Source organism: Centropristis striata, chromosome 19, assembly GCF_030273125.1.
Source record: "Centropristis striata isolate RG_2023a ecotype Rhode Island chromosome 19, C.striata_1.0, whole genome shotgun sequence".
Taxonomy (NCBI): domain Eukaryota; kingdom Metazoa; phylum Chordata; class Actinopteri; order Perciformes; family Serranidae; genus Centropristis; species Centropristis striata.
Window position 1 is genome coordinate 11,234,332 of NC_081535.1, and position 26,205 is coordinate 11,260,536.

Sequence of the window (26,205 nt, forward strand, 5' to 3'; positions counted from 1 at the left end):
AAGAACACATTATATAGAGTTTGCTGATAACCCTAACCTGTCACTTCTAATAAACATCATAACATAATAGAAATTTAACAGAAACAAACCTGAGTCATATTTGATGGTTAACACCTCAGTTGAGGGATCCATTACTACATCCTCAAAAACATCTTCATCCAACTCAGTCCCTGAACTGTCGACAACTTTCACACCTTCTGTTACAGCTGGGACACCAAACTTTGCAAATGCTAGGAAACAGGCACAAAAGCTTGTGTAAAGGTTATCTAATGATAACATTTCTCTACTCACTTAATAGTCACTGAATCTGGATAACCTTTTACAGTAGGGCTCAAACTAACATTGAGACAACACTGTCAACCCACCAAAAGCAATTTCAATGTTTCAAAACCGGTCCGGTAAGCGTCACAGCAGCGGGCCGGTGTCGTGCCAAAAAGTGATTGCCTGCCAGAATCTGATTTCTGGCCGCGGGAGCGCACACGGCAGCCCGTTGAGCGGTAGCGTAAACACGTCTGCTTTTCTCTGGATTGAACGGTCTTAATATGCAGATACACACAACTGTATTATAATGTAATTATAGCAAAGGCATGTGGCTTCGAAAGTTTAACGTTTGTTGTTGCGTAATTATTACAACTGTGGCCAAAAGAAGTGTAGTTTGTAGCGAAATCAGACATTGCAACTACGTGATAGACACGTCTATTTCAGTTTTCACCTCGCAAAAACTGATTGAAGGCATAGTATAGTTACTGAGAGGTTATTTCTGCCTAAATATGACTTGATCTCATTCATGAGCTTCATAATGTAAACACTAGAGCTCACAGGACAGCTTGGAATCCCTTTAAAGCACCATTACAACACAAAATAGGCATTTTCACCTGACAAAAATTGATTGAAGGCCAGATACAGTTACTCAAAGGTTATTTCTGCCTAAATATGACTTGATCTCATTCATGAACTTGAAAGATCTGACCGCTCAACGGGCTGCCGTGCGCGCTCCCGCGGCCAGAAATCAGATTCTGGCAGACAATCACTTTTTGGCACTTTTTGGCACGACACCGGTGTCGTGCCAAAAAGTGATTGCAGGAATTGGCAGAAAGGCAGAAATAACCTCTCAGTAACTATACTATGCCTTCAATCAGTTTTTGCGAGGTGAAAACTGAAATAGACGTGTCTATCACGTAGTTGCCATGTCTGATTTCGCTACAAACTACACTTCTTTTGGCCACAGTTGTAATAATTACGCAACAACAAACGTTAAACTTTCGAAGCCACATGCCTTTGCTATAATTACATTATAATACAGTTGTGTGTATCTGCATATTAAGACCGTTTAATCCAGAGAAAAGCAGACGTGTTTACGCTGCCGCTCAACGGGCTGCCGTGCGCGCTCCCGCGGCCGCGGCCAGAAATCAGATTCTGGCAGGCAATCACTTTTTGGCACGACACCGGTAAGCGTCACAGCACCGGGGCGGGCCTCCGACACCGCGAGCAGCCCGTGTCAACACAGAGGACCTGGAGCGGACGGAAGCTGAAAAAAACAACTGCCGGTAGTAAAATCAGACAAAGGCGAAACTAATTAACCACGTAGCATATTCCCACACAGAGAAGAAGATCTAGAAGCACATAAACGAAATAAAACGACCAAAATCTGAGCAAGTAAACAAACTCTACATGATTTCAAACTCTCCCGGTTTGAAATCATGTACCGGACCGATGAAAACAGCGAAGACAGAGACGTGCCCGGTGGGCTTTCGGGTTAAATTTAATGTCTCCAACACATTAAAAATGTCAGTAACACCTGCAGTAACTTTAAAATACAAAATACAACGCTTACTCTGTATCTGTATCAACAGTTAATGTCTACCCGCTCATGCAAAGACATCAGATAGTCCAGCTAACATGAACTTAAGCTAGTTTATCCACACAAGCAATCTTCGCCATTTCACTATAATATTCGAACGTCACAAAGAAAATACACAATCACTAACCACACTGTATTAACAGAGTTAACATAACTATTGATAATTTGCATGTTTCCTAGTTAATACTAATGTTAATTAGCTAACGTTAGCTACCTTAATGCTGCTCGCACATGGACTTGGCATTCACTCGGTCACTACATATATTAGCCTTCTGAAATTCGGCATTTTAAGACATAGACTGAGTTGAAGTTCACAGTTAACAGTGATATAAGGTCATTCTAAAATGCTGCTTCTGTTGAAAGGACAAAAAATGCGTTTTGATAGTTAACAAGGAGCCACTTACCGCAGTCGTTGGCACAAGAAAATGGAGGCCTGAACTTTCCGTTAGACAGGAGGAGGTGGGCGGAGCTTTCCAGAGTACGTTTGACACTGCCTATTTTAACAACGTATATTTTCACCAACACTGGGCGGTATCTTACTCCAACTGTTGTTGTAGTAACTCTGAAAGAGTCAATGTACTTTGACACACAAAATATATTTTCAATTTTTAAATTTTTAATTTTTTTGATTTTTAATTTTTAATTTTTAATTTTTAATTTTTAATTTTTAATGTTTAAATTTATTTTTTCTGCGTTTCTGCGCATGCGCGGCCCCGCTGCGCTTCTGCGCATGCGCAGCTTTTTAAGCGCTTCTACGCATGCGCGGCTCTTTGGGCGCTTCTGCGCATGCGCGGCTTTTCTGCGCATGCGCAATGTCCAGAAAAACCGCGCATGCGCAGAAGCGTAAAAAAAGCCGCGCATGCGCAGAAGCGGGGAAAAGCCGCGCATGCGCAGAAGCGCAGCGGGGCCGCGCATGCGCAGAAACGCAGAAAAAAATAATTAAAAATAAATTAAAAAAATTTTTAAAAAATAAATAAATTTTTTTTTTTCTAAATTAAAAAAAAAAAAAAATTAAAATTAAAATTTTTTTAAACATTAAACATTTTTTTTTAAATAAAGTAAAAAAAAAAAGTAAAGATGTAAAAAAAAAAGTAAAGAAGTCAAAAAGACAGTGGTGGAAGAAGTGTTCAGATCCTTTACTTCAGTAAAAGTACTAATACCACACTGTGAAATGACTCCACTCCTCTCATTTTAACTACCTAATAAACTTTTAAGTGGTTTAATTTATAAAAATGGGTAATCATTTTAAATGTATCATGTTTTTCATTTTAAATCTTGACCTGAAAAGTAACTAAAGCTGTCAGCTAAATGTAGAGGAATAAAAAGTACATTATATGTCTCAAAATGTAGTGGAGTAGAAGTATAAAGTTACATAAAATGTACATAAAAGTCCAGTACTTGAGTAAATGTACATAGTTACTTTCCACCATTGCTACCTGCCTCTTCTAACTTATACATATCAGTTAAGAGTCCTCCCTCAGAAACTGTATGAGGATTAAAGGGATAGCTTGTGCATTATTATACAAAACTTGGTACAATTATTGTCAATGCCTTCCTGAGGATAACCCTTTAAGGTTTTATTGATTGGCCCCTAGGTGGCACTGTGGTGGCAGTCTAATTTCATATTTGGTACCGTGGCCACACTATAACACTTAAGGCAATGAAATTCATAGGGGTGGTATAGACTGGCTCCTGTAACGCACACCCCGATGGCAGCATGCCCCGACACGCGTGTACTGCGAGGGCCCATTCAGTACTGCTTGTTTATTTTATTTTCCCTTCTCTTACACACACACAACCATGCACATAAGCGGCATGTCATATATAACAGTTTTCCACTTGAAACACTTGGTACTTTAAATTTTAGTTGTTAATATTAGAAACCATTTGACTCTTTTTATCATGATTAGTTTGTGTTTAGATGTATCATGCCAAGTTCTGCTCATCACCTTGTTTTCTTTGTCTTTTTCTATATGTATAAATGTTTTCCTTTTCCCCATTTCTATCATTGATATGCCTGTAAAGTCATTACCATTTAAAAAAAAATCATATTTCACACATTTTTAGGAACAAAGTGTGACGCTGACCTCTTGTGCTGATTTCTAAGAATTACCGTTCATCTGTCCATGTGAAAAACTTTGGAATAACTGATAACTTATTATTTAACAGATTACATGGTCCTTTATGAGTTCAGAAAAATAAATGACAAATTTATCTTATTGTTTTAGTGCAAAGGGTTGATGGTTATAGGTGCATCATAGGTGCTACTGAGGTTCATGCTAAGATAAATGATATCAAGTTCATAAAAATAAAAAATCGCCAAAAATTAAACAAATACAGGATAAAATATTTGCTGTGCTGGGCATAATTTTTAATGAAAAAAATCAAAATAGAAACTGCTGTTTGATGCACCCAGTAAATCAGTAAGTTATATAGTGTGAAGAGCTAAACAATAAAGACTGAGCATCAGCCATTCTGCAGCAAATACAGCCATGAACAGCAAAACATCAGCATAAAAAAATCCAAAGTGCAGGTTTAAAATTGGTCGAGTCTCTGGGGCTGAAGCCCATTACAAACCAGGCTTACTGCAGTATAGTGTAATGTTTGCCATATAAGATACAGTGTAAACGCGGTTCAGAGGTCTTGAACTGTGGCGTTTGGCCCCCTGCTGGGGTACTTAAGGGAACCTTAAACATCACATCAGCAAGTAAGAAATGCTGATTGTGACAAAATGTGAGCGTGCACTCTTTGTGCCCAGTTAATTGTTTACCTGCTGCAGGCTGCCAGAGGTAAGAAGAGAACAAAAATGCACTCAACAATACAACAAAAGGCTTGTTCAGCGTTCTGTAAAACTGCACACTTAGACCTACTTCTGCAGGTGAGATGTTTAAGTTCATTTCTTCCATTACACCCCCTTTGCCCTGCTTCAGTAAACTGTATCTATAGTTGGCCCAATTAAAGCTGGCTGCTATCTGTGGCTTTCAGAAAAAGAAAGATCATAACATGAAAAGTTTAAGGAGTAAAAAATGTAGAATAGAGAGCAAAAGAACCTTTCAATTATCAGCAAAGCGTAACGAAATTAACTCACTGCCAGTGCTGCATTTGGAAAGATTAAAGGACAATGTGAATTATGCTACAAAAAGCCTTTAAAGTTAGAAAAGAACTCAATTGAGGCACTTGACATCAGTCATGAAAATTAAAGATACGTTTTTTGCAGCGTGGAAGTTGCTGCTGAATATAAATTAACAATGAGAAGCACCATCTTTTAGTCAGACTCTGTTCACTTGACATTTCAATATTAAAGTGTTTTTTAGCATGTTTTTCCTTTAGAAATACATTGTGGGGGACTTCAAGTCATTTCAAGATAACCATTAGTTCAAAAATACAAATTAACTTCTAGTCAAGGACAATTCATTTGTGGGGAAATGTTAAAGTTTTTGAAGATATTGAATCGCTTGCAGAGGTTCTGTTTGATTAATGATGACAGGGCTGACACTGACAGTCATTAAACAATTGGCAGTGCCTTAAATAAAAAACATAACACAACTCAATTTCTCTTATTTACAAGATGTGCCCCAATCAAAACATAATTCACAAATCAAGATATGTGTCAAATTCATCCTACTGACATTATTAAAATGATGGAAAATTGTCACTGGACAAAAATGATTGCACTTTTACAAAGAGTGAAAACAGAAGAAGGAGAAAGACTCACACAAAGCTCAGTCACACATATACATACAGAAAACAGTAAATATTATCTCCATATCCTTACTGAACATATTGTCAGCAGATGGGGAATTATTTAGCCAGTTTTCCTAAATCTGAACCATATTTGAAATACTAATCCAAGCCTAATCCATATTGGAATATGAAGAAGAGATATAGTACACAATGTTGGTTATTATGAATGCAGCGTGAGTAAAAAAAAAAAAGTGCTTGACTTGTGTACAGTGACCTTTAATTCTGCGCAAATGTCAAATAATCCACGTTTGAATTCAGACCATGTAGAGTTTTCTACATGGAATACCAGGCCGCTGCATATTAAGCTTGTTTCCTTTGGTATTCTGGAAAGATTTATAAAATATTTAACAAGATTATAGCTAAACAAAGCCTCCAGGCTATTTCACATGGACAAATTCACTTCACTGGCTTTCAGTGGTGCAAATAAACAGGTAAATTCACTCAAGAGCAGTACATGTTTAGGTTATTGTGCTTGTATGCACAAGAGGAATACTGTAGTCTTTATTGCGTTAAAGTTTTAACAGCTGTAGTTCTTTAAAAAATCATGCATTGCTATGGATTAAGCTACACAACAGTAGTCTATATAAACTACACTACAGTATACAGTGTGTGATAACTTAATGAAGGGGAAATACTAAAACTATCCAGCAGATAAAGTATAAAGCATTAAAATTAGCCTCACCATAACTTGTAGTGGAAGAGCTGTAGAGCTGTACTTAATTTTTGGGATGCTTGTACTTCATTTGAGTACTCTCTTTCTGTTCTCAAAAAATTTCCAGCATTTCCATATTAAACATTCTTTTTAAAATTGGTCTTTTGTAACATTAATTTTTTTTGAGACACTGAATTTTAGGTCTTCATTAAATGTAGGCTATGATCATAATAATTAGAAGAAATTAAATAAATGAAGACATGAAATGTTTCATTCTCTTATTTACACTTACTGACATAAATAAACTTTTCTATGATATTCTAATTTTTTGAGATGCACCTGTACACCCGCCACCATCATATTAAAGTGATGCATAGGCTATAAATTAATGCATAAAAAATATAATCCATTAATATAGGCATATACAGCCACTAATAGTGCCTATTTTTGCTTTTGGTAATTTGATGACGAAATGTATGCTGAGGTGTTGCTACTTTTATATAATTAAATGATCTAAATCATGGGTCTCAAATTGCGGCCTGCAGGCCAATTGTGGCCCTCGTGATGATATTTTGTGGCCCTCACCTTGATATGAAAGTTTAATGTGAGTTTTAAATGAATGGCACTTTACCGTGTTGTGTGTGGAAGGTCCCTTTAATTACTTTTTTTGGTAATTTTGTGTTTTTTTTTGGTAATTTTGTGTCTTTTTTTAAAATAATTTTGTGTCTTTTTTTAAACAATTTTGTGTCATTTTTAATAATTTTGTGTCTTTTTTTATATATATAATTTTGTGTCTTTTTGGTAATTATGTGATTTTTTTGGTAATTTTGTGTCTTTTTTTAGTAATTTGGTGTCTTTTTGGTAATTTTTTTTTTTTTAAGTAATATTTTTGTCTGTCATTTTGTGTCTTTTTTGGTTATTTTGTGTCTTTTTTTTGTAATTTTTTGTCTTTTTTTGGTCATTTTGATACTGTCTCTAGCAGCCCCCAGGTGTAATTTGAGTTTGAGACCCTTGATCTAAATACTTCTTCCATCTTTGCTGACTTTTAAACTACATACCCCACCACATGTAACACAAATCAAACGCACCCTTCGTTTAATCAGGCGGGCTATTTAAACTTCCCATCACCTGTTGCTGTAACGGCTCTTCCCGTTAGCGCTGTTGCTAACGCTGAAAGTAACAGTGCACTTTCATATATGAAGCATTTAATAAATAAGTTACCCGACCAACAAGCACATTGTGTTAACATTGTGTTACTACGGGACGTGATCGTGCAGGATCGTGCTGATGTTGCCTCGTTGTGGATCAACTGTCCGATGATTGAAGCCAGGTGGGACCAGCTAACCTCAAGGTAGCTTGCTGCTTTTACTTTTGATCATTTGTCTGCTTTGTTTGTGCGTTTGCTGCTGTTTATCAGTGCTGGCTGCTGTGATTGAATGCACCTGCTGCTGGTCTGTGGTTGATCATGTCTGTCCTCTGGTGGCCTGATCAGCCTGTTGTGTATTTTGTCATTAAAACTCTCAGCTGCTGTGATATCTACCTATGTAGACCCATGTATTTATGAATCTGTCTATCTGCTGGCTGAGCTCGGTTATGTTGTGGTTGTTGTTTGGGAAATGATGCTTTCATGTTTGCTGAAGAAATGTTAGTATTCATGAGTGAGTCTTATGCGCTGAATTGGTTTCATGGATATAGTACACATGCCTGATGGGAAACTCAACATAGTCATTGTCATACACATTGTTAAAAAAAATGAGTTATTTTCAGGAAGTAAATGTATTTATTTTTATTCTACAAGTGCAAATGCTATACAATAACATTTCACATTACGGTTATTACAAATAATATATATATATATATATATATATATATATATATATATATATATATATATATATATATATATTACTGAATGTAGAATTAAGGCAACTTTCTATTTGTTTTTGTTTCTTTTTGCTCCTTTTTTTTAACAGTAAAACTAAAAAATATTTTTAAAAAGAAAAGCCTGGCAGCAAACACTTGCCATCATATTTAAGTAAAAAGCAAACTTTAGTTATTCTGCAGATATATATTTTAAATACAGATATTTACAGGATATTAATACTTTTTTAAAAAGTGGTAAGTGTTTGGTAATTTTTAATGCCATACCTTTTACTGTTTTTTTTTTTTTTTTTTTACAGTGCAGGCTATAGGTGTTAATTCACCCTTTCTTTAGACTCCGCATATTCAGCTTAGCATTAGAGATATTTCTCATTCAAAAGAACTGTTTCTTGCTGCTTTTGCCAGCTTGCTTTCGTTCTCTTCATATATTTTCTAAACAGCTGATCTCCTGTTTTGTGGTTTCTGCGGCTGCTGTGCACTCATCTCTGCACTGACTGTCACCTGTTGCTCATCACACATATTTTATAGAGATTATGTGCCATGATTTTTAAAATTTCCATTTATCTTTTGCTGATGTGTCATAACCTACTGCTGGATGTCCGGTACATTGCTGCGATAAGATTTATGCATCAAGTGGCCTAACCCTGCAGCGTGGTTGGACATGCTTTGATGCTGAATGAGCACATAGTAGCTGGTGTGTGACTCTGTATATCGTGACTCTGTGCTGAGCTTTGTGTATGCTTGTCAGAGTGGCTAGGTCAGAGCCTAGAGATGCAAAATATCAACTGTCTTATGTTCCCTTTTCTTTTTCTTCCTATCAGTAAGCCCCCACCAGGGGTCCTGATTGCCCCAAGTGCTGGGACATTTTAATCTCCATTTTAGTGGTACATCTGTTTTATGGAGAGGATGAGAAGCGGTAAAGTGCTGCTTATGTAGGCTGGTCTCCTTAAAAAATGCTTTTCATAAAGCTAAACTGTGTTCTCAATTATGTTTCGAGATATTACGTCTACGCAGGGAAGAGGTCGGAGTTTGAATGGGTCACACAAACATTTTGGTGCTGAACGATTTGGGAAAATAATCTAATTGTGTTTTTTTTCCATCAATATTAAGATTGCGATTTAATCTGCAATTTTTTTTTCAATTCTTCTCTTCCATTCTCAAGCAATAAATCCTTCTATAGTCTAACCAACACAATTCTATAAAATCAGCATATAACATGTTATTTCCTGTTGGCAATGTCTATAGGTGATAATGAAATAAAAATAATGAAATATTTTTTTAAAACGTACAAGTTGTTATATATAATAATAATGGGAATAAACATGGGAAATGCACTTTAACACGGTCTGTGAATTTTACTACACAGTATTTAACATATATATATATATACTTTTCAGTATTTTGTATGGTGTGCTTGGTGTTTAGAGACCTACCGACTGACCGATGGAACGATTAGAAAATCGAGTTCCATCATAGCGATATAATTGCAAATGCGACTAATCGTTCAGCCCTACTTTAACTTAGGTTACATAACAAATGTAGTAATTTTAACCTGAACCATGGTCTTGTTCTAAACCAAACACAAGTAGGTTTGTTGCTTAAACCTAACCCAGTACTTTTGTTACAATTAACCATTTATTTTACTTTGACTTGGGAGAACATACATTTTCCTCTTACCGTAAGGACAATGCAGTGTAGTTTTACATGACCTTTAAGTCTAAGTACAAATACCAGTTTTATGATGTAGAAACCCTGCCATGTACCTTAGTACCTTATTCATCAGGGTTAAACCAGGCGTGGCCTCTTTCTGCTCTCTGCAGTCTGTAGCCTCGGGTGCAATGCAGAGATGCTTTTTAACCTTGAAGGCCTCAAGAGAACAGCTTCAGATAACAGCGTCTTTAACTCCTACTGTGGGATGCTCGCTTCCATAAGCTGTCTGTGTTAACAGGAAGTTTAACTCTTGTCTCCTTAGAAGTACTGTATGTTTAAAGCATTATCAGTTAACTTTTTTGTGTCTGTCATACAAAAGAAAGATAAAAAGGACGTTTTCAATATTTGGTGTTGGCGCAGCAGGAAAAGGAAGTGGACTTAAAGCTTCTCGACAATCAGGGCACACTGTGGATTGAGCTGAATGGATTGCAGTTGAATATTAACAAACCGTCTGTGATGTCTGCAAACTCTGTTTTGCATATCAAACTCTATGCTAATTCTAACTGGAGTGGAGAACAGAAGAAGAGACGGAGGTGGAAAAGCAGTGTTCGAAGCAGTGTGCGTGAAAGGCAAATGTATGGAGATTAGGGATCGAGGCGTTTCTGGGCCAGGGAGATAAGGTACCTTAAGACCACTTTCTGTGTATCAGGACTGCCTTAGCAGCATTACTGCATACTGAGATGCACCTTTGACAAAATAATTAAAAATACATGTTGTTTTTGTCTACACATCTCTCTTTCTGTCTCCTCTGTGCTTTTAGTTTATTCTGGCACCGAGGCTGAACTGAGTTTTATTCCACCCAGAGTTAAACCACCTCTTTAATACATGATGACTGTTTCTCTTCTTTTCATTATAACTTCTATCCAACCTTCTCCATTCTGCTATGGCCTCACATCAGTATAGTATAGTGTAGACAGCTATGTAGTAGAGGTTGAGTGCTTCAAAGCTTTTCATTTGACCTTTGTATTGATCCCTAACTGGCTACAGTTAAATTCATCAACACTTAAATGCAGCTTGTCGGATTTTCTTGTATATAGCTGCTGTGGAAAAACGGCATCTATAGCATAACACATAATGAAATAAATAAACTAGGCAATAAATATGTAAATAAAAAATAATACAAAAATAATACTTATATATGTAATAAGTAAATATTATATTATTATATAGTAATTATATAATAGCTGTTCAAAATTTAAACAAATGAATATATAAATAAATAGGTTTATGTAATTTTTGTTATTTCAGCAGACTTGATTTCTACATTTAAAATTTCTTAAGACTTTTATTTTCTAATTTTACATTTATTAATTTATTAATTTATTTATTTCAGCAGTCTTATTTTCTAATTCCTTTTATTTATTTCAAGGAAATTTTATTTCAGAGTTACACATTTCCTAATTACAGTGGACTTTTATTTCATAAATACTTGTGTATGTATTTAAAGCGTCATTTATTAAAGTCAGGTTCAGATTTATTTAAGAGACATATTTATTTATTTTTTAGACCTATTTATTTATTCATTTAATATTGACTTTGATTGCATTCCATATGTGCTGGAAAATATGCATGTAATAAATGGTATGCATGGTATTTTAAATTGGACCGGAAATAGGTTTTGTAATATGAACATGCCTGTATGTGGGTAGTTAGTCATGCATAGCCACAGCACTGTGTAAGCCCTCGAGAAAAGTCTGGCTGCACCCATCAACATTCTGGTTTAGGAGAAAAAACGCTTTGGTTTGTTTGTATTTCTTTACACCAATCAAAATTGTGTGAGGAGATGCTAAGCCCAGGGTGCTGCAGCAGGAGCTTAAAAACACAGAGGAGAAGAGTTGTTGTTTGGTTTTATCAGCTGAATCACTATCATTTGAAATGTGGGAGGGTCTGAACCTTGTTCAGTTATTTGTCTGATTTTGACTTTCATCAGAGTTCTTTGGTATAATAAGGAAGTAAAAGTCATTACACCGAGAACTTGAAAATGAGAACAAAAGGTCAGATTTCAGCAATCTTACTTCTTGTTTGATTTTGTCAGTGTGTGAATGAAATGAAAAGGCAAATAACACAACACAGACTGAGAGAGATAAATAGACGCGTTTGCATCTTTAATTAGATTTCCAGTGAAATGTTTTTGTTGTTTTTTCTTTTAAATGCTGAAGAAGAAAACAAGAAAGCTCTCTCAAACTCCTGAGTCAGAGTGCTCTTCACATCACTGTCAGTTCAGCCCAATAAATTAAAACAGAACACTAATTACCAGTAATTTCTTCACAGACTGGATATGAGGATTGTTATGTTTTCTATGGCACAAAAACACTTTCTGTATTGACTGAACCCATCACGTTGCTGCTTTGCTGTAAATTACACAGTGTCCATGTTACTGATCTGAAATGATTACCAGGATGTAAAGTTTAGAAAAAAACGATTCCATTAAACCCAGCAGCTGTTGAGGGCAACGTCTTTGAGAATTCGGCAGCTTAATGCTTCTGCTGGAATTAAAATGGCTCAGCGATATGACAGGTTGTGTCAGTGTTGAATTTTTAAATCTGGAGTGAAAACATGTACTGCGTGACTCAGGCTGAGAGAGCACTTGTCTGTGCCAGACAAACTGTAGGCCAGCACTGCAATGTCAGAGAGAGGGCAAAAGCAAATAAAAACCAGAGTTCTGCTTGTAGAGAGATAGAGAGCACTCCAGCGAGACTGGTTGACTTTAACACAAAAAAGCCTGCACATAATGCTCCAAATATTAACACATCCACACAAATGATGACAAATGGAAAAGTATTTACCATACACAGATGAAGAGTATCATTGCCCATGTGTGTGTTCAGTGTTAGTGTGTGTGTTATGCAGGGCTGGGGCCCCTGAAATCTAATAAAATGATTTTGCTCATGCACTCTGTAAACTGTCTGCACGCCCCTCACCTATCCAAACACTCAATGACTGGTTTAAAGTCAAAGTGTTGCTCTTAAACAATGTTTTTCACTGACATTCAGGGGCTGTTGTCAGTGTCGGGCACTGCTGTGATTGGCTGAGCGGTGAGCCGTGGCGTGACTTTGCAATGTCTTTTTGGATCGCAGCCACATTCATAAAAATTATGGCTGAAATGAGGCATCGTTTTGAGGAACACATAGGACTCAAGAAACATAAAAATAACCGATACTCTGGTCTCAGCTTATTTCATAGGGTGACTCATTTAAACGATTTCTGCCTTTGTCTGAGCTGCTTGCAAAAACATGTCAACCTAAGAAATCAAATGGCAAACTGAGGCTTGATTATTGACATCTTTTGTGCTTCTGAAGTGTCAATGTCCCAGTTTAGGTGATGTAACAACAACATTGGTTTTGTTGAATACTGTATAATAAGATATTATTATTAAAGGGGTACTCTGTGATTAAGAGCTGTGTTCCCATGGAGCTGGGTTGCGTTTTCAGACAGAGAAGAGTGAACCAAAAAGCATCACGACAAACCACGAGAGAGCGTTCACTCCTCTTATTGGTCATTTGTGTCTGAGGAGGGAGCAAGAAAGTAAATGCAGGAACAAGGTCCTGTGTTCTCGACTAATGCGTATTTCTGTGAGAGAAACATTGTTATGCCGTTCTCCAGCTAGCTGCTACTTCTAGTATGCAAGCTGCTACAGTTTGCATGAGCTTGCAGCATCCCAGATTGCAATGCTGGGTGCACCTGGCTGCAGGAGCCGTTCAGCTCAAAGTTGAGTAAGCAGAGTTTGTTTGAGACCGGAGGATCTCGTTGTGGTTGTTTTGGTCCAAACCCTAGTAAGGTTACAGCCCCAAGCACCTGCTAAAGCTGACAACTGGTGACATCACCAGTGTTATCATGTCAGACTTTTGAAATCTCCCCCACAGCAGACCTCATAAGGCGTGTTTCCATTAGGTACTTTTCCCTCTAGCCGCTATGGGTGTGGCTTGGAAGAGAGGATCCGCCCAACTTCACCAGTTAGCGGCTCAGAAATTACCCACCTTGGGTAGGTACTTTTCTGAGCCGCTACTGAGCGACGAATTCGCGCATGGGTGATTCATTTACAGATTGGTGCAAATTGGACACTGAGTGGATAACATCTCCTGCTCTATCTGCAGCTGGGAGAGACTGCTGCCGGAGGACGCCTGCTACTTGTTAACAAGAGTAGGAACGAGTCTCCAAAAGTCTCCAATAACACCAGAAAAAGTCTCTAGATTTGTCGCTAGTCGCTTTTTAAAAAAAGAGTCGCTAGAGGGGTCTGAAGAGTCGTTAAGTTGGCAACACTACTTGCCGTGTCGGTCTGTTTTCACATTCGAACTCCGCTGGTTAGCCGCTACAAAAGTACCTGCATGGGAACAGAGGCCGAGGGGAACTAACTAGTGGGCGGAGCCAAAACACTGCTTTACAAAAAGTACTTTGTGGAAACACGCCTATACACGTTTTAACAAATTGATGTTTCCTTTTAATTTTGTCCTGACTGATTGATTGATTTCCTAACATTTCTGTTTATCACAGCTTTTGTGTGTTTTTGTGTGTGTGTGTGTGTGAGAGCACTTGCGCATTGGTTCAGATTGCTGTCCAGCAGTAGGCTCCACTGCTCTCTCTCCACATTTGACCATCCATAATCTAGACGAGACGGCTCGGGTCACTCAGACGATGTGACGGCCTCGGACACAGACAGACACTCAGTGCATATTTCTGGCCTTTTAACTATCTGTCACCTGGCAAGGGCAGCTGATGGCCGTTAGCCTAAACCCCCGGCAGATCTGTTTAATTCCGAGAACTCGGGTCCTCAGACTGGATCACAGCCCAGTGAAGTGAGGTGGCGGAAGCTCGTTTGGCTGCCATTAAGAGAAGCCAAGAGTGTTTGGCAGATAGTGAGAGCAGCTGGCGCCGTTGACAGGGGCCGACTAAGTGGCCTGAACCTTCTGCAAAAGAGCAGGAGGGATCAATAGGCCAACTCCTACACTACAGTGGCTGGAGCACTTGAATGGCTGTTACATCCCTCTTGACATCATGAATCATGCTCGACTGTCTTTGTGTTCGTATGTATGTGACGGAAAGTGAGAAAATGCGGGGTGAAGGTGATGAACAATTATTTTTGCTTTAACAGAGGAGCAGAAAGAGAAAATACACACAACACATCTGCATGTTTTCTTTTTTTTTCAACATGGAAAACGCTCTCAAACACGCACACTCGCACACAAAATCAGCACTTTTTTTTTCAAATTTTTTTTTTTTTTTACCAAAACATGAAGCTCAATTCCTCAAACCGAAGATACATTTCTAGAGAGATAATACATTCATTCCAAGCGATGGCGATGAAGATTACAATATCTTGGTAGAATAGACAAACAGATTAATTACTTCATGGCTAAAACCTGAGTTATTCCAAAGTATTTCCATATGAAACTGCACAACAATGCACATCAAAAATAAATGATGCATCATTATTCTCATATAGAGTATTATTTGCATGACTAAAGCTATGCTAATATATTCATGTGATATATGCACACATCGACATATGGATTATTTATGTATATGTATGTCTCCGGGGTCTGACATCAGCTGAGAGGTCCAGTCAAAACACAGAACCACGTTATGGCAGAAAAGCAATTTTTCTGAAGCACATGAGCCTCAAAAAAGTGTGTCTTTGCAACAGAGGTGTGACTAAAATGATATTTGTTTTTTACACATTTTGATTCTCCTTTTGCTTTCAAATTCAAGAGGCAAAGGGAGTTGATGACGAAGACGTGGACAGTCCACTTATCTCTGCTCTCTCCTCATTTTTGCGTTTATGTGTATTTTTTTCGGCCCTTTTTGTGAGTTTTCGATCCTTGAGGAGGAGCTGAGGCACGGCACAATTTAGTTTGTCTTCAGCCTCCGCGTCCTGCCAGTCATCCCTCTTCCTCCTCTCCCGCTCCCCTCCAGGATGAAAGCAGGTATGACTGTTTATATTGAGTTGACGGGTCGAGCACTAGAGTTGAACAATGTTCAGTCATTGGATCAGTTTTTAACAGATTCCTCGTGGCACTGGAAGGGCTCCGCTCGCTGCACCCTTTATCCGTGTTTCTGCGTCACAAAAACTCCTCATAGTCCAAGAGTTTGGAGTGCTGCCGCGTCTTCCAAAGCCGGTAGAGGCGGAAGTCGAAGTACATCTCAATCATCTCTTTGCCTTGATTGGTAGATGAGACAGGAAAAGTTTGAATCATGCATTAAGGAAGCAGAATACACCATAATATACACCAAGACCATGATCTTTTCCCAACCTTAACCAAGAGCTGTGAGTGCCTAAACATAACTGCTCTCATAGCTTTTCTGCAATTGTGCAAGAGAGCTGAATGAATTTTTCAACTTTCCTTTTACAATGTAATTTAGCAGACGCTTTTATCCAAAGCGACATACATTTGAGAGTTAATACAACACAAGGAAGGATAAAGACTTTTGCAGCCTTCTTGATCATGCTGATAAAAGCTATAATTCAAATGGCAATAATGTTGCCTCGGATGCTGTGCATCAATTTAAGTACTTCTGTACTTACACTTGACATTTTGAGTGCATAAGATAGAGTATGGAGAATGTGGTGTTCTATGTGTCCCTTTGTTGTGTACTCATATTGGTGAAAAAGTTGAGTGTGGAACGATTGTGTGTCTAGTTATTAGCTCAGTGAGCTCTTGCAGTCGGGAAGTCATTCAAATTCAAACACAGACAGTACTCAATTTCCTGAGTACCTCTGCTATACGGGGAAATGATGTGACCAACAGCCTATTTTAAACTTGGGACAATGGCAGCGATGGAGTTGCAGCAGTTGTGATTTAAACACAGAACTATACAAATTTGTTTTTTTCACTAAGTAGCAGTATACTGTAGTGGGATGGAAGCCATTAATGGGTTTATTTTTCAGTTTGAATGGAAGTATACCACTGATGTGTGTGTCTGACTGTCACTGGTTGACCAAGCTGCCACTAAGTGCATAACGGCCTTGTGCAATTTGAGACAGCACTGCCCTGTAGGAGCATAAATACTACGCAAGTAAGCAAATAGTGCATTATATTGAAGTGCAGTAACAAATATACCAAAGTTAAGACGCATCAATGTTACTTTCAGGCATGCAAATTTGCCACATTTAGGTAAAAATCGCCTGCTAGTGATGCTAGATGCAAGGTCTGCTAGTGATGCGTATAAATCAAGAAATCAATTTAGGAACGTCAAATTTAAGCGCTGCCTTTTAATTGACCAAATAGCAGTTGCAATAGCTGCAAAGCCAAAGCTGCATGTCCGATATTTGCCAATTAGTGACATAATTTGTAGGAGAAAGGAGTTTAGTGTGCTTAAGTTAGTTTAACTTGTTGAAAGTCTTGATTAGTTTCATAGTTTATCTGTGAAAAGAGACAATTTGTTCTCGTCTATGTTACGTGTAAATTGTAAATCAACAGGGGTGCAGAGCTTGCACCACAAGTACAGGAGAGAAGTCTCTGTGAAATATTTCTGTGCTTAAGCGATGGGAGTTTCCAGTTGTTGCAGGAACTGAGAGCAGGCTTTTGTAATACTGAGTGTTGTTTTAATAGACTGTACAGTTCGTCCATACTCCCACCTGCAGCTATAGGGAGGAGAAGAGTGCAAAGTAGAATGACTACTTTCTCCTGTGTGGTGGGTGTTGTGCACCAGAGAGAGAGCAACTGAGGGTACAGTACAAGAACAGGATGAGAAGCCAGTGACACATTGTTTAAATGAATCATATTTTAATATTAGGGAACAGCTGTTTGAGCAAATGCCTCCTCCAGATGTTAATACAGAGACATACGGGTTGTCTGCTGCATTCCATAAACACTGGATGCGTCATGTGTATGAGCATGTGTGAATCACTGTACACGTGACCGTGTGATCTGCATGTTGGGGTGTTTGTTCACACTCACCCTGCGCAGACAGCTCCAGCGGCGACTCAAACTCGACAGAATAAGGCCTCATCAGATTCTTCAGTTTCTGGAACAGCTGTTGGGCCGAGATAAGACGGTAAACACCAATTAATCCTACTGCACTTGGATACAGTCGCAGCAGGTGGAGTCTGCATCTTCAGACGCAACACACGAACGTAGAAAAAAACAAGAACGCAAGGCGATAAATCCAGCTCATTACCGCTAAAGAGACATATGCACATTTTTTTCCGAGCAGGTAACAAGCAAGACAGGAAATGAGGTGAGCGTAGAAGTTGCAAAGGTGTTCATTTCTCCTGCTTGTCTCCATATAACCTCTGGGCCTCTCCATGAAACAGTTTAGGGAAGGACCCCAGTCCCTGTTATATCCCTGGTGAAGTCTCTCATGTTCAGGAAATTAAAAGAAAGTAGATTATAATCTAACAATTTATCTGCTAATTACACGGATATGAGATTCTCGCTGATAGCCTGCATGTGTAGTCAAATGGTTTTCTTCTCATACCATAATATGAAATGTTCCCTTTTGCACACAAATCCTCATCCATCAGCTAAAGTGTGAAATACTTGCAGCTTCCACCTTCCTATAATGTGAGAATTTTCCGATTTTTCTCCGTATTATACAACTGTTGATGGAATAATGTGGGGATTTGGATGCTTGATTGGACAAAACAAGCACTTTGAAGACTTTGCGCTGTGGGAACTTGTGATTGACGTTTTAAACGAAACCATTGTTCAATCAAAATCGAAAGAGGGAGAAAAAAAAATTAGATTAATCAATAGTGAAAATAATAATTAATTGCAGCCCTAATGATTTAATGGCTGTTTAATTGCAGCGGTGCAATGATTTTATTTTTTTTTCACTCATTTCTTTTGCAGTGTCTCACTGACGCGCCGCTGTGCACATTAAAAATTGAAGCTCACTGATTTCTCGCTCCAATTTAGTCATGAGGGATCCCGATACCCCTCTGTCAGAGAAATCAAAAGCCAAATGAGCTTTTGTTTTTCACTTTATGATGTTAAAATGGAGGTGGTGAAGAAAAGGCAGCTTTCATTCCTTGTGTTTGCAGTCCTTTGAAAGAGATAAAGGACGATGGATACATGCCAGATATGGAGGAGAGAATGGTTGGGGGAGACGCAGGCAGCGTGGCTCGTCTGTGGTGCAGAGAAAGCTGGAGGCAAATAACAAATCTCAAATAATGTGTTAAAAGTCGGTTAGTTCGTTTCCTGTCTTATGTGGCTTCTCACAAGCTCTCGGTGGCTGCCGTTGCCAAGACCGGTGCAGAATTTGTGCTGACAAAACGAAAACAAGCAGGAAAATCTCCGGATAAAAGTGTGTCAGACTGCCTCTCTGACCTGCTCACCTGCTGTTCTCCAGCCCCAGAAACTGTGTCTCAAAATTACATTTCTCAAGTGTGAGTAATGCATAACAATTTCAGCTCGGAGTGATTTTATTCATAATCATGAGTTAAACGTTTACCTTTCAAACAGAGGGGGTGGTGGCGGTTTAATTTATCTCTCTGTTGAAGTCAACCCACTCTTTCATGGCTGCAGGCTGCACGTCAATATTTATAAGCTTAAATATATATATATATATATATATATATTATATTTATATCAAGATCGAAGTTCCTCCAAGCACAACTCTACATATTCGTATGCAGCATGTGAACATACATCAGTGTGTGCATGAAGCTGCAGCAGGTGAACTTAGACACTTTATGTTTGCTTTCAAATGCTACAATAGAAGCTTCAGCTCAACACAGGCTTTGGTATTTGAATTAACTTCTTCAGTGTTATTAATTTAAGTCCTGTCCTTTACTGTTGTGTGTTAACAAGTTTTTGTTTTATGCTGTCTGGAGTACACAGCATCTGGCAACTTTGAAACTTGCTGTTTAAATATTAATTGAACTGGGACCCGGGCTGAATCCATTTAAACTTGGCAAACAGAAGCAGGCTGCGAGTGATGTGTTCTGTTGATGATGTACCGTCTCTTGGTAGAGGTTATGTGATTGTTCAGAAAAAATAATGTAATAATACAGTACATGGCCTTGGTGGGGTATGAGTACCATGTAACAATATCAAGAAACCTGAAGTAGTGTGCTGCATTCATGTGTTGTCAGAAAAATATGTTCTCTGACCTGGAAAATTCACGTGTCAAGTCAAAATAACCAATTTTGGGACAGGACTTGCCGAGTTGACATGATATTATGCAGACAAATGGCAAACAAAACAAAAATATTGGGTAAATGGTAAGCAACTTTTTATTAATCCATCTACAGCATGTCAACTTTTTGCTCTTATGTCACGTTTAATATGTTAATGTTAGTTGGTGTCTACTTCGAGTGACCTAGATTCGTTAGAAAAGTTATTCATTAGCAGGCGGCAACCTCCAGGCCTGAAAAGTGAAGCTAATGTGGAAATGCCTTTAACCTGCATTATTTACAATAGCCAGTAGGGGGCGACTCCACTGGCTACATGATGAAGTCCCATTGTATAGAAATCAATGAGAAGATGACCCTACATTTCACTTGATTTATTTATTATTTATTATGGTCTCAACTGCTAGTTTCAAGTCCAATGCAGCATGATGTTTATTTTGTAAATTATGGTCCCATTTAGAGTAAAATAAATGAGCAGGGTATGTTTTAAGGTGTGGTTACTCAAGATGGGGGGAAAAAATCGATGCAGCATCGTATCACAATATTTTGCGTGGCAATATTATGCGGAAACGAGGCAAACAAAACAAATATATTGGGTCAATGGCAAGAAACTTTGTATTAATCCATCTACTTCATGCCAACTTTTGCTCATATGTCATTTGTAATTATGGTAATGTTAGTTGTTGTTCATTTCAAGTCACCTAGATTACTTAAAAAAGTTATTCATTAGCATTAAGTCAGGTAAAGTGATATTAAAATATTTAAATGCTAATAAATAAAATGCATGTCTTCTTTGTAGCTTCCACGTTGTTACAACTTGAAGCTCATGAACACATCAAAGTTGGAATAACAACTCAGGAAATTAGACTGTCCGAGGGGCATGTAAATGCAGCTGTGGATCCATTAGTTTGAAAGCTAAAACACTAGACAGCAGTTTATATATACCATGAAATGGAAATGAAATTCCAATTGCATTATCTGGGTGTCATAATCTTAGTTGGAGAACTAACACGTTTACATGCACTTCAGTTGTCCAGTAACAGTCAGATTAAGGCAATAATTTGTTTTTTTCAAGTGTCATGTAAACGTCCTGACTGGTAGAGGTGGGCGATATATATCATCTATGATAATATTGCTAACGTTGTTTTGACGATGTGCAATTTTATTGAGTATTTAGAAGATCTCAAAAAGAAAACAAACTGATATTTACCCATTTAATTTCTCTACATTGACGTTTAATTGGGAGGCTCTTGAATGCTTAAGTTAAAAGAAAATATACACTAGCTGTTCTGAAACATTGTGTCCATCCATAGATGTCCTGATAAGCAAGAAGAATTTTAATTATTATTATTATTTATTTATTTTTTGTCAAACAAAGTGATCAGTCGGATTATCATTAGAGAAATAAAAAAAAAAAATCTAGATTTTTTTTTGCCCATATCGCCCACCCCTAATCAGTGGCCGACTTCATTAATGCTCCTGTGCCTAAATGTCAGCAAATCCCTGCAGCCAGGCTAGAAATATCTTGTGGAAAGACCTTTTGGAAGAGTGGTTGCTGTTTATAGCAGCACAAATGTCAAGTGTCCACATACTTTTGGCTGTGTAGTGTAGTTGCCAATAGAGAATAGGTTTGATGAAAAAACGTATATGTATGTACACAGTCTTCTAAAGACCGAATCTGTTGTCTAACTGAGGTTCAGACTACAGTAGAGAAGCTGCCAGTGTGAAAATAACACTTTGGGATCTTGGGACCAAGACTTGGGAAAAAAAGAGAAAACAGAACAATTTTGTTGTTTTGGATTCAAGCTCTCTTGAAACAACTGCATGTGTCTGTGTTTGTCTGCTGGGGTGGAGATATCACTGATGTGCAGTCTGTTCTGCAGACTGCCAGACTGTCCATCAACCCCGGAGAGATCCACTTTATATAACAAAGCATTTTGGCAGACGTGACTGGAACAGACAGTTAGGTCAGACAAACACCGCTGGCAATGTTGTGCTTCTCTGTGTGTGTGTCTGTCAGCTTATTTGTGTGTGTTGTGATTTTGTTGTTGTTGTATGTGTCTTATTATTTGTTCATGTCAGGTGGAGAGGCATGATTCAGCATGTGAGCTCTACCAGCTATATCCAGAGGGAGATGATAGTCACACATGTGGAGGAAGAGAGGGAGAAACTGAGGCAGCTAGGTGGATAATATAAGGATTATCAGACAAAAGACACCGTGAGAATAAATATGAAAGCACAGGGAAATGAGTAGGGAGGACAAAGAGAGGCAGGAAGTGTTCTTTCACTTCACTTTAATGGTAAGAGACAGGGAACAAAGCGTCTATATTCCTCAGGCATTTATTGACTCTGTTTGTGCGGCACATAAATGTTATGTTCTGTAAATGAACAGAAACCTTGTTATGAATGAATTGGATTTTTACTCTGCGTCACGGTGTGTGATGGTCCCACCAGCGTCGGATTTGATTCATAGTTCTGCATCAGATTTCACCACTCTGTATCTGTTGTGCATTATCTGCCCGTATACTCCACTGTAATTATGTTTACATTCTTTCATTCAATTTGGGATATAGAGTGACTGAGGGCGGGTTTGACTCGTCTCACTACAAAATTTGTGATTGCTGTCATTGTGCAATCATTGATAGTCAAAGTAATCTTGTTCACAGAACATTCATGCACTGATAAAAAGTGACGTTTACAGTGGAACTGGCTTTACTACTTTCCTCCAGAAAACCAGGCAGCAACCTCCAGGCCTGAAAAGTGAAGCCAATGTGGAAGTGCCTTTAACCTGCATTATTTCTAATAGCCAGCAGGGGGTGACTCCACTGGCTACATGATGAAATCCCATTGTATAGAAGTCAATGAGAAGACGAGCACACTTTTCACTTGATTTTTTACCTCAAGAAACATTTTCCTAATGTGTTTATGGTCTCAATTGTGAGTTTCAAGTCTTCTCCATTGTAGCATGATATTAATTTTGTAAATCATGGTCCCATTTAGAGTAAAATAAATGAGTAGGGTATGTTTTAGGGTGTGGTTACTAAAGGTGGGGGGAAATCGATAGAGCATAGTATCGAGTTATTTTGCGTGGCAGTATTATATCATTTCATGGCCGCCAAATATCAATAGTTAATATCAATATCGCCAAATATCAATACTTAGCGTTCCGGCGGGCTCACTTTTAGGAATATACTGGAGATACTGGTATTATATGAAACTAGAAGATGTAAGGAATCTATAGGTACTATGTGCGTCATATTGTGTCAGGGAATTGTCGAAATATCGCTGCAAAGTTAGGCTTTTTTATGTTTCATTCAAAAAACATTGCAGAGCAGTGAAGCTTAAAGTTGAGGAAAATTTGAGAAAATGCTGCAGTTGTTGTCGTCCATACATTTGATTGACAAAACGATTCTTGATTGAATTTAATTTTGTGGACACAAAATGCAGTTAAACAGATAAATTGCAAAATGCTTAAAATTGCAATAATTGCAATTGTGGAGCCTCTGCTGATTCACACCTCTAGTGGTTACCTTGTGACTGACAAGTTGACAGTGTTGTCAAGTTTGTGTGTTGTTGTGTGTTCATCTTCATGAAACTCATGAATTAAATGTATAACATATTGGTAGCCTAAAAATGTCTTGTTCAGCATTCCATGTTACTAAAAGACACTCTAAAAAGTCCGTTATTTGCACCTGGCTAACCAAGCTAGCACTAACGCTAGTTCATAACTTGGCTCAGGTTGGCTACATCCACTTATTTTATACAGTCTATGGATAAAACTCAAGCACGGTTCTTGCAGTCTCCATGCAGTATCTTTGTATCTTCCACATTGTCGACACTGAAGAAAGACCAGTGAATAGCTGGCACATGTATGAGTCCCTACCTTATAATATCTTCTGTGAAATACTGTGTGCTTGAGTGACACCAAATGTTGGCATCTTTTCTCAGCTGATTTTATATGCGCATCCTTAAAATACTTTGAAACATTAGAGGTGTTAAAGATGATTTTTCATGTTTTCAGTTGTCGTGTGTGCATACCTTCTCTCCGTTGGGGTTGCCCAGGACGTAGCATCCCATTATGTGGATGAGGTTGGGTTCTGGGTTGACTTTACTCATGAAGCGACTAAGCCTCCTCCAGAATCTGAACAAAGACAAAGGACACAGTTACTATCTAATGCACAGTACCAATGAAATAAAATACTCAACATACGTAACTAAGCCTGTGTCTGGCACTTTTCACTCTATTGGATAACTGCTGCCCTTTTGCACCGAAGCAGCTGTTTTAACAGAAGATGCTTATGGAACAGGAGGTGAGCCTTGTGGGGTTTTTTTTTGTTTTTTTAATCTCTGAAACACATCACAGAGGTCATAAGAGTGGATTTTGAGTTCTGCCCCAGTCTTTACACATTAGGTAACCCTAAACCCATGGCCCATATTGTAAAACCCTTAGCCAGCTGGATTCAGACAAGTATAATGATTGGTAAACAGATGATAATGAGAAAGTGCAAAGATGCAGAGGGCCTGGTGTTTCAAGACTGGCTTACAGAGTTAGGCAAAGTAGCTGCTTTTGAAAGGATATCCTATAGTATAACAAATGATATTGATAAATATAATGACAAATGGGGAATGTTTTTAGGACTATATTCTCTACAGGGTAGCTAAAATGTATCTGCATACACTGATCATTATGGGCTGTTCTTGGGGGACTGGCATGGAAATGAAGGTGGAGGCAGACTGGGTTCATTACAGGGAAATGTTTACTGGAAGACTACCTGTATACAGTGAATTTCACATGGGACAATGAATAGACATGCAACAGTGTGGTGGTTGTCTCCTGTTAATACAGTTTAACATATTGAGCATGGATTAATTGTACCTGTCTTGGACTTCTTATGTACTTATTTTTATTATTGTTTTTACTTTTATGTTTTATTATCACAAGATTGTGTATCTTAATTTTGCCCCTTTTTTCTTTTTCTTTTTTCCCCCTTTTCTTAATTGGTTGTTAGTGTGGTCCTGTAAAAAATGTAAAAACTCAATAAAAGTTTAATCATAAATCTCTGAAACACCACCTATATTTAAAGATGGCCCTCCTGGGATTGATGCATCACTCCAATAAAAGTAGTGGGTGGTGCTCATAAAGGACAAACACATGTACGGAGAGTGTTGAATCCTCTCAGTGGAACATCTTTGATTTAAATCAAGTTGGCGAGTGCTCACAGAAATAGTAAAGAGCATTTACATCACAAATTAGTTTCAATCTCTGATCCCTTGATGCTTAAAATGGAATGAAGATTTCTTTGGGAGAGAGCCAGTTATTTTTGATTGAGATTTTGAGAAAGGGAATTTTTATTTGATTAAGCCCTTCTTCTGATTATTGGTGGAGTAAAAGCCTCAATGAAAGTGCAGCTCGGCTATCTCAGTAATAAAATTCTTCCCTGTACTTTTCAATAAGGATGGCTGGATTCCACTTTTTCAGGTCCATTAATGAAACGGCAACCTTAAGTATCTGCCAATACCGATACCAATCCAGTACCGTCTTTTTCCCTGAAACAACTCAGCTGATGAAATTTTTTCCTACACATATAAATACATTGGCCACATCAATACCTTAATGTAACACTAACTGTTCACGTGGCACATGTTGCTCGCCTCTCTATGGCAGGTCGCCTTTTAATGAAGCATCTATGTAATAGATTAGGATTATGGATTTGGATCGAATTATACAGTGATTTTTTTGAAAATCTATAGCCGATACCGATAATGAATATCTGATCTGCGCATCCCTACTTTTCCATACTTCTCTATTGACAGCTAGATTTTGACTCTGTCATGTTTTTCTCTATCTGGTAAAGCATCATCACAGGTCAGTGCTTTAAAAGACATAGGGAATGTGAATTGTCATGATATTTGACAAAAAGGGGTCATAGAGTCCTGCAGGGATGACGTATTCTTTAGAGGTGTGAATCACCAAAGGCCCCACGATATGATTTTATCCCAATACTTGAGTCACAGTATGATATTATTACGATTTTAAACTTATGGTGAATATTGCGATTTTTCTGTTTAACTGCATTTTGTGTTCACAAAATTATATTCAATCAAAAAATGTTCTGTCAAATAACAGAAAACTCTCGGTCTATACATCTCACTTCAGTCTTTTTAATTCTCCACAATGAGAGTCAAACCCACAGACTGACCAACAAAGTATTCAGTCAAACTGAACTGAACTAATATAAAACATGTATGGATGACAACAACTGCAGCAACAACAAACTTTTCTCG

General features: G+C 38.0%; 1 protein-coding gene across 1 annotated transcript in view; it reads right to left on the bottom strand.

The window, feature by feature from the left end:
• Positions 1–15,462: 15,462 nt before the first annotated feature.
• The window catches only part of nsmfa (NMDA receptor synaptonuclear signaling and neuronal migration factor a), a 54,818-nt gene continuing 44,075 nt past the window's right edge, over positions 15,463–26,205 (bottom strand). The window contains 3 exon segments of the mRNA XM_059358653.1: positions 15,463–16,002; positions 17,744–17,819; positions 23,959–24,061. Of these exon segments, the coding sequence (XP_059214636.1) occupies positions 15,905–16,002; positions 17,744–17,819; positions 23,959–24,061 (277 nt within the window). The 3' untranslated portion in view covers positions 15,463–15,904.